At 59.0% G+C, this 9548-nt stretch overlaps 1 protein-coding gene across 1 annotated transcript in view; it reads right to left on the bottom strand.

Moving 5' to 3' along the window:
- LOC103259699 (rasGAP-activating-like protein 1) overlaps window positions 1-9542 on the bottom strand; it is a 33887-nt gene extending 24345 nt beyond the window's left edge. Inside the window, exons 1-4 of the mRNA XM_021711975.1 lie at window positions 9422-9542; window positions 5789-5845; window positions 3786-3899; window positions 3606-3667 (exon numbers count right to left, since the gene is read on the bottom strand). Coding sequence (XP_021567650.1) covers window positions 3606-3667; window positions 3786-3899; window positions 5789-5845; window positions 9422-9486 — 298 coding nt within the window. The 5' untranslated portion in view covers window positions 9487-9542. The remainder of the gene's footprint in view (window positions 1-3605; window positions 3668-3785; window positions 3900-5788; window positions 5846-9421) is intronic.
- Window positions 9543-9548: the final 6 nt, after the last annotated feature.

Consider the following 9548-nt stretch of genomic DNA (forward strand, 5'->3'; position numbering starts at 1 on the left):
TGTAGCACAGGCTGGAGTACAATGGCACTATCATAGCTCCCTGCAGCTTCAATCTCCTGGGCTCAAGCAAGCTTCCCACCTCAGCCTCTTGAGTAGCTGAGTAGCTGGGACTACAGGTGTGTACCACCACACCTGGCTAATTAAAAAAAAAAAATTACAGAACAGGTTTGCTACATTGCCCAGGTTAGTTTTGAACTCCTAGCCTCAAGTAATCCTCCCACCTCGGCCTCCCAAAGTATTGGGATACAGGTGGGAACCACCACATCCAGCCCAATGAAGACCTTTAAAGTAATGACATGTGAAACAGGACATCATTCCAAGACTATAGACGGCAGGAGATGAAGGACTTTGGTGTTGACCACCCTCTATACACAAACTGGGCCCACCTCCCGCCTCCCTCCCCAGTATACCACCTCCCCAGTATACCACCTCCCTCCCCAGGATGTCCAGCTCCCGTTGGGTCTGCCTACCTTGGGGAGAAGGTTCCACATAGTCCACCACGGCTACCTTCTTTCCCAACTGAGCGGCTGGAATGATAAGAAAAACAGGCAGTGAGCACTGGGACAGCTGGCTCAGGGCCAAACAACGGGGCTCTCATGGGGCCTATGCCCACCTGTGCCCACCCAAGCATTCCCTAGAGCATCCCAGGGGCAGCCTACCCCCCAGAGAGGCCCAGCTCAGAGGCTCTCCCACGCTCCCTTCCCTAGGTGGGCATTTGCTGCCTCCCTCTCAGGGCCAGGAACTAAAGCTCAGGAGGAGTGAAGCAGCAGGTCCAAGGTGGGCCACCCACACAGGGAGCTGGGACCCACACTCCAAACTATACTTCCTGTTGCAGAACCTCCCGGCCACCCTCCAGCCAGCAGTAGGGCTGCCCAAGTTCGGAGGGCCTACAAGTCCTAGGTACAGAGGTCAACTTAAAAATCATCAGCCAAGGCTAATTTCAGGGCTCCCCTTTGGCTTGCCTTGGGCACTGTATCAGCAAACCTCAGGCCCTGGACTTGACCACCTCCGAGAGCACACCAAACTTAAATCTCATGAGCCTGTAAGTGTTCAAAACACTATGGAATATTTTTGATTAATGGCGTTAGATACCAAGAAAAGAACAAAACTTTAGAAGAGTTCATCTTAAAAACCCACTCTGCTCACTGAAGGAATACTGTGATTCCCATGCTCAATTTAAAAGCTCAGGCCGCCGGGCTCGGTGGCTCAGCCTGTAATCCCGTGCCTTTGGGAGGCTGAGGTGAGTGGATTGCCTGAGCACGCGGGTTTGAGACCCGCCTGGGTGGCGAGACCTCATCTCTACAATAAATCAAAAAATCAGCTGGGCGTGGTAGCGCATGCCTGTAATTCTGGCTACTTGGAAGGCTGAGGCGGAAGGATCGCTGGAGCCCAGCAGGTTGAGGCTGCAGTGGCCAGGAGTGGACACTGCACTCCAGTCTGGGTGACAGAGTGAGACTCGAACTCAAAAATAAAATAAAATAAAAAAGAGACATAAGAGAGAAGAATATTTGCAGCTAATAGGATGAAGAGTTAATTTCCCTAACATATAAAGAGCTCCTACAAATCAATAAGAAAAGGCAAACCACCCAGTGGGGGAGAATGCATGTATAATATTAATAGGCAATAAACAGAAGAGGAAATAATGCAATTCTTAAATACTGTATATAAAAAAGGTTTTCAGTCTCATAGAGAAGGACAAAATAAACCTACACTAAGAGGCGATTTTTTTTTTTAACCTATCAGATACAAGACCAAAAAGTCTGGTCATTGTTTCCAAGGGCATGGGTGAGGACACTGTCACCTCCCCCAGGGAGGGTAATTCAGCTGCAACTTAGACATACAGTTGTACATACGGGTGCTCTGATCCAGCAAATCTGCCTCTCATTTCTCTAACTGATCCGACCTGCCTGTGTGTGAAATCATGTCTTTCAAGGCCATTCACGGCAGCGTTGTTGGATGTAGGGAACGGCTGTGACGAACCCAGATGCCCTCTGTAGGGAACCAGCCAAATAAACCATGGTATGTCCACACGATGGAGTATCACCAGGTCACACAGAGCAAAAGTACACGGAAGCTCTCGAGCACTGAGATGGAAAGATCGCAAAGATACCCGGCAAGGTGGAGGGCCAGGGAAGCACAGAGGTCAGAGGCCGCTACGTGTGTAAGCAGAGAAAAAACAGCGAGGGCAGTATTGACCCCACGGGCTCTGGAACTAGACAACCTTGGTCCATATCCTGGCCACCTCACTTCATAACTGTGTGATCCCGGGCAGGTCATTTCCCCTCTGGGCCTCAGTGTATCCACCTCTGACATGGGCATAATAAGAGTGCCTACTGCACAGGATTATTATGAGAAATGAATCAATACATGTAAAGCACTTGAAGTGTTCAGCATACAGTAAGCACTCCATAAGTGTTTACTGCTTTTACCATTGTCGCTTGCTTGTATGTTCAAAATTTTGGCTGGGTGTGGTGGCTCAAGCCTATAATCCCAGTACTTTGGGAGGCCAAAGTGGGAGGATCACTTGAGGCCAGGAGTTTGAGACCAGCCTGGGCAACATTAGCAAGACTCCATCTCTACAAAAAAAATTTTTTTTAACTTAACCAGGCATGCCAGGTGCAGTGGCTCATGCCTGTAATCCCAGCACTATGAGAAGCTGAGGCGGGAGGAACGCCTGAGCCCGAGTTTCAGTGAGACCTCGTCTCCACAAAAAAAATCAAAAAATTAGCTGAGTATGTAGTGCACACCTGTAGTCCCAGCTACTCTGAAGGCTGAGGTGGAAGGATCGCCTGAGCTGAAGAGGTTGAGGCTGCTGTGTGCCATGAACATGCCACTGCACTCCAGCCTGGGTGACAAAATGAGACCCAGACTCAAAAAAAAAAGAAAGAAAGAAAAGAACCAGGAATAGTGTCACACATCTGTAGTTCCAGCTACTCCAGAGGCTAAGGTGGGAGGATCCCTAGAGCCCAGGAGTTGGAGGCTGCCATGAACTACGGTCGCACCACTGCACTCCAGCCTGATGAAATGAGACCCTGTATCTGAAAAATTTTTTAATTGACATATGTATCACTGGACACGGTGGCTCACGCCTGTAATCCCTGCACTTTGGGAGGCAGTGGTGAGAGAATTGCCTGAGCCCACAGGTTCAAGACCAGACGGGGCAACTTGCTGCCTTTACCTTGTCTCTACAATAATTCAAAAACTTAGCTGGGCACACGCCTGTAGTTCCAGCTACTTGGACGGCTGAGGTGGAAGGATCGCCTGAGCCCAGTAGGGCGAGGCTGTGGTGGCCATGAGCGTGCCACTGCACTCCAGCCTGGGCAACAGAGTGAGACCCTGACTCAAAAAAAAAATGACATACGTATCTATAGCAGGAGGGACACGAGGCTGACAACCCTGAGGAGCTGCTGGGTGGGCAAGGCCCCCTGCTGATTGTAATCTCTGAAGACGGGGTTGGGCAAAACAATGGCCCGCTCTGGACGAAAGGCAGAACAGCAGGACCGACCTTGCACAGCCGGCGGCCCCCTTCCACCCGTCCGAGCCGCGCCCTGGGCTGCCCCCGCCCTGGGCTGCCCCCGCCCGGCGGGCCGGCGTCCCGCGCCCACCTCGGGGGTCGGCCGTGATGGCCTCCCGGCTCAGCCAGATCTTGCCGATGACGTCGTCGTGCCTGCGGAGAGGCGGCGGTCAGCGACCCGGCGGGGACCCCGCCCGCGGGCTGGGCGCGGGGCGCTCGGCTGGGGGCGCGGCCCCGTCCCGCCTCCCCCGGGCTCGGTCCGGGCACACACCCCACGGTGTCCTCGTCCAGCACGTAGAAGGCCACGTGGTGGAAGTCCAGGGGCAGGTGCACCGTGTACTCCTCCCCCCAGAAGGGGCTCAGGCTCCTCCAGACGGTCGCTGTCCTGCGGAGAGGGCGCAGGGGTGAGGCCTCGGCCGCGCGGGGTGTGCACCCGGGGACCGCACACACACGCGGGCATCCAGACACACACTCAGAGACCCCCAGAGCCCAGTAGGGGCCCAGACGCACACACCCCTAGAACCTAGGTACGCACTCGCCCAGACACACACACACACACACACACACCTGGACACACAAGAGATCTCAACACACACACTCAGAGACTCCCACGAGCAGAGTAGGGGCCCAGACACACACGCCTCTCGAACCTAGATATGTGCATGACCCAGGTCCAGACACACACTCACATGCCCACACACACAAGCACACACACGCACGGCAATACGGAGACCCACACACCGGGAGTCACACGAGCACATGGTCACCGACACACACAGTTCCACTCCTCAAACACTTGCCAGGATGGGGGAACCACGCCCAGCTCTCGGGAATCGGAGGACGCAGCACCAGGGCCACTGCTCCCACGAGCCTCCTCCACAGGCAGGAGCTCTCTCCCGGGCTCTTGGGACATGAGGGAGAACTCCTGGGACTGGGGACAGCCCAAGGGTGCCTGAAGGGGTCTAGGGGTAGGAGGATCAGAGAAGAGCTAGTCAGGCAAAGGGAGAGAGACAATGAGGACAAGTATTCCAGAAGGCTGGAACAGCATGTGCAAAGGCCCTAAGGCAGGAATGAGTTTGGTGAGTTCCAGGAACAAGAAGGTGCCCAGTGAGACGGGAGGCAGGGGAGAGGCCAGGAGATGAGGGGGTCAGCAGGCAACAGAGCACTCGGAGCGCTGCAGTCACAGTAAGGAAGGGGGACCCCAGGAGGCGCAGGGACCAAGACCAGCCCAGACATACACACACACACACACACACACACACACACACACGCACACTGCCCTCTCCCCCAGCCCCGGGGTGTCACCTCCAGAAGAACCGGCAAAACACCCCCCACCTCGGCCTTTTCCCGGCTAGAGGCCCCTGAGCTGGAAGGCTCCCCACGGCCCAGAGAGGGAGAGACAACAGCCTGGGGTCGCACAGTCAATCTGTGGGCTTGGGGTAGAACCGCATGAGGCCAGGAGACAGCAGGAGCTCGGGAAGAACCTTGGAGGGGAGCAGTGGGGTGAGAGCTGGGGCGACCTCTCCCCCAGGCGGGCTCCCCCCCGCACCTCCGGCCCATCTGGACCAGGACTGGCACTGGAGCGTGCTGAATCCCGCCGTCTCCATAGGAACCCAGGCCTCAGTCGGCCGCCACCCACCCCCTCGGGCCTGCAGGGGCTGAGAGCTGTGCCACCCCCCCCCAAGATTTGCTCGCCCACAGGCACCAGGCATCACCCAAACAGGCAGGACTGGTGCTCACATGTGTGTCAGGGCAGCCGTGTGCACACGCATGTACGCACGCACCACGCCGGAACACATGTGTGAGCCTGTGACCCGCACACCCACAAGGACACACACGTGGGCACAGGCTCCTGCACGAGCCTGCAACACCCCCAGCCCCCGCGCACTCACAGGCAGGGCCAGCTGGGCGGCACACAGACGCATGCACGCACACCCGCACCCACAGCACCAGCAGGCCCGGAACCAGCCCGTCCAGCCGAGCGTGAGATGCCCGCCCCCAGGGAGGCCGCGGTGGGAGGCACAGACTGGTGGCGCTGAGTCAGCCCCCGGGAGCCGGCAGGGAGGCACCGGGTCCAGAGCGGGAGGGCGTCCGGCTGCTTGGTGGGGTTGGACTGGAAGAGGAGCTCGAGGTTCCAGTGGTAAAGCGTCCCCCTGGGATAAGCACTGCCCTCCCTGGTTCCCCCTTTAAAGTGCATTCTTGTTCCCGGACCCCCCAGGTCTAGAAAGAGCCTTCTTGCTCCCCTCGCCCCAGCCCGGGGTCTCCACGCCTCACCTGGCCACCACCTCATCGTCCACCTTCACCAGGCAGTAGGGGTCACTGCTCCCAGACCTGCAGGAGGAGGAAGGCAGGGCAGGAACCAGAGGGAGGGGTCAGCCACGGGTGGGGGGCCCTAACCCACCTTCCCTATACAGATGAAGGGGCTGAGGCCCAGAGAGGGGAGAGGACTTGCCCAGGGCCACACAGCAAGTCCAGCCAAGAGGCAGGGCCTCGGGGCACCTGTGGGAGACGCCACGGCAGCCCAGGCCACCACCCATCGCATGCCTGACCCACAGCTGCACCATGGTCCGCCGGCAGACATGGACCAGACAGACAGGAGGCCAGGAAGTTCAGAGTCCTGGCCCAAAAAGCCCAAGGCAGTGGTCAAGGGTGTGAGCCGGGGTGTCTTCACCAACCCCCTAGTGGTGCAATCTGGCAAGGCCCCTCCCCTCTCTGGGCCTCAGTTTCCCTGCTCTGTAAATCGGACATAACATTAGCATGTGCCACCCCCTACCCCAGCGCTCTCCATAGGGCCTGGGCACTGCCCGCTGGGGGAAGCAGAGCCTTCCTGGCTTTCACTTCAGTGGGTTTCCCTGGGGAGGGGGCTCCCCTTTCCTTAGCCATGGAGGGGATAGGCCTCAGCACAGACCAGGGGACCCAGACTGCAAAAGTGAATAAATAAGAAATGCACTTGGCTGGGCCCGGTGGCTCAGCCTGTAATCCCAGCACTTTGGGAGGCCAAGGCGAGTGGATTGCCTGAGCCCGCGGGTTCGAGACCCGCCCGGGCAACTTGGCGAGACCTCATCTCTACAATAAATCAAAAAGTAGCCAGGCGTGGTAGTGCATGCCTGTAGTTGGAAGGCTGAGGCAGAAGGATCGCCAGAGCCCAGCAGGTTGAGGCCGCGGTGGCCGGGAGCGTGCCACTGCACTCCAGTCTGGGAGACAGTGTTTTTCCAACTCAAAAAAAACACAAAAAACAAAAGCACTAAACCCCCCTGAGCAGCCATTGGTCAACCAAAGATGGCTCATTTCCCCTTCAGGGTAACAGTCACCCATGAGTCCCAAGCCACCTGGCAGGGCCCTCATCGCCTCCCCCACTCCTCTCTGGAGGAGAGATGGCCGAGTAGGATTCGAACGCAGGTTTATGGGCCTTGTGCCCATGCTCTTAACCAACACCGCCACCCCCTCTGTTCAGCCTGCCACAGATCCACAAATGCCCCAGGGGCTCCAGAAAGAGTGACATCAGCACCAAGAGTCAGCTCCAAAGTGAGCCCTGCCTGGCTGGATAAGCCCCTCCCTGTGCCTCAGTTTCCCTCTCTGGACCCCTTCCCTTAGCCCCCCTGGCTGGATGTTCCAGTGCCTCCCTTTCCCTGTCTGGTTTCTAGCCCTGGGGGTGGCCTGTGTTTCCTCCATCCTCTCCGGGTTCTACCACTGAAGCCCCTTCTGTGTAGTGCCTCAGGCCTCAGTTTCCCCTTCTGGCTCCACCTCAGACCTGGGTAAGCCTGGGAGCTTCAGTTTCCCTGCCTGGGCTCCACTCTCAGACACCTGTGGCTGGCTAATGCCTCATGTCTCAGTTTCTCTCCCTGGCTTGTTCTCTATCCCTGAGCTTCTTTCCACGGGCTCTCATTCCTCAGTTTCCCCGGCGGCAGATACGGGGTTAGATGGGCCAAGATCCCACTAGCAAGGGCTGGGAGACACGCCCCTCCTGTCGACCTGGCCTGACCCCAAGGCCCCTCATGGGAGCCGAGCCCAGCAGTCGTCAGCGCCAGGGCTCTGACGCACAAGGGCCTTATCAGGTTCCTATCACGTAGGGGCACCGGTGGCCCCTTCCAGACCCTTGATCTCTCCAGACTCTTGGCCTCTCCCACGGCCCCTGCCTCCACCCACACGTGGGAAAGCAGGCCCCTCAGCTATAGTTGCCCAGCCTGGTTTGTGCATGGACGGAGTCAGGGTTCAAATCCTAGCTGTGTGAGCTTAGGCAAGTGTCTTTTCCTCTCTGGTCCTCAGTTTCACAATTTATAAAATAGAGATGCCCCTAGGACCATATGTAGTGTTCAGCACAGGACCCGGTCCATACTAGACCCTTAGTGACTGACAGATGCCGTTAATAATAGTAATAACTCTCAAAGTGCCTGCTGAGGCCTCCTCCTGGGCCAGAACGGACCCCCTCAGGCCTGGCAATGCTTCAGGCAGAGTCCGAACCCTTCCCTCAGGAGAGGGGAAAGAGAACACACCCTGCCCTAGAGCCCCTCCGGGGCACGGAGATCCCAGCATGCCCCGGGAAGATCCCCTCTGAAGAAGGGTGCCGACAGCTATGGAAACTGAGGCAGAGGGGCTGGATCCCCAGGTGGACCTCATGGCTCCCCCCTACCCTTGCTCTGGGCATGGCCCAGCTCACAGCTCACCTTGGCCTGGGAATGGGGAGGGGGAAGGTGGCCAAGGGACACAGGGACCAAGTATGTCTCAACCCCCTCCTCAGGAGAGGAGGAAGAAGCCCTTCGAGCCAGCATCCGGGCCGGGGCCTCACCCCACTCCCTAGGACCCCTAGGACAGGTGGAGGTACCAGAGCTCAGCGTGACAGGAGCCCGTTTCTGGGAAGGGCCCCTTTGGCCATCCAGCTGCCAGGCCCTACGGCCCGGACAGTGGCAGAATCTCTCATCCTCGGGGGCTCTCGGGGGGCATCTCAGAAGGGGGGCACAGGATCTCGTCCAGGCGCTGTATTCCCAGAGCAAGCCGCCCACTTTTCTAACAGGGCATGTTTATGCAGGACAGTTGATGAGGAGGCAGCTAAGAAGGCTGTGAACAGCTGCCCCTGACACAGCTGCAGGCTTGGGGGGTCGTGAAATCAGAGGCAGGATTCTCCCCGTGGGAGCCCACCGCTGGGGAGCTCGCGCTGAGCTAAGCCCCAACCTTGACACGCGTGAAGGCGTCCCACCCAGGTTCCTGCTCGCCTGGGCCACAGGGCAGACCTCACAGGTCCCACTGCCCCGAGGGAAGCCAAGGCTCAGGTTCAAGGACAGGGCAGAGGCCCTCTCGGGGGTCCCACAGCCGGCTCAGGGACTGCCCCCCCGGAGCCAAGCAGGAGGGGGCCCCCTCTCATTCTGCTGATCCGGCAGCTGCCGGCTCAGCCCTGGTGGAGCACAGCCAGGGCCCCCAGCCCCATCGCGCCTGGCTGGGGAGGCAGCCGCAGGGAAGCTGGCTCACCCAGCAGTTCAGCCTCAGGGAAGGGCCACACCAGCCTGGAGCTACAAGCCTGGGAGCTCGGGGCTCTAGTCACAGGACCCCGGGGGGCCCCTGGTGACACTCTGCAAACCGAACCCCAGATGCTCACGGAAGGGGCTCCTCCCCGGCCCCCGCCCGGGCCTGGAGACCCTCACCTCCATCGCCTGCCTGGACTGGGGAAGAGCCGCCCGCCCCACCCCCAGCCCTGACGGAATCGGACCCTCCAATCCCCTCTCCAGCCCCGGAAGACCCCCTGGGCGCCTCCCGGCAACAAAGACACCCCCTGCGGGGGGCGGAGCCTCTGCTAAGTCTGGGCGCCCCGCCCTCCAGGACAGCGACGGGCACGGGCCTCTCCCCGGTCTCGGGCCAGAAGCCCCCGCCCTCCGGCCGAGCGCCCCTCCCCGCGAAGCGCCCCGGAGAACTCACACGTCCTTGGCGGGCAGCGCCCGGCCCTCCACCACGCGGACGTTCAGAGAGCTGCTCGTGGCCATGGCGCCCAGCCCCAAACTTTCCGGCAGAAGGGCTCCCCGGTTCCGAGGCTGGACCAGGGACG

The sequence above is a fragment of the Carlito syrichta genome, unplaced genomic scaffold (assembly GCF_000164805.1).
Source record: "Carlito syrichta isolate Samal-C Ts95f unplaced genomic scaffold, Tarsius_syrichta-2.0.1 Scaffold302960, whole genome shotgun sequence".
In the NCBI taxonomy this organism is placed as follows: domain Eukaryota; kingdom Metazoa; phylum Chordata; class Mammalia; order Primates; family Tarsiidae; genus Carlito; species Carlito syrichta.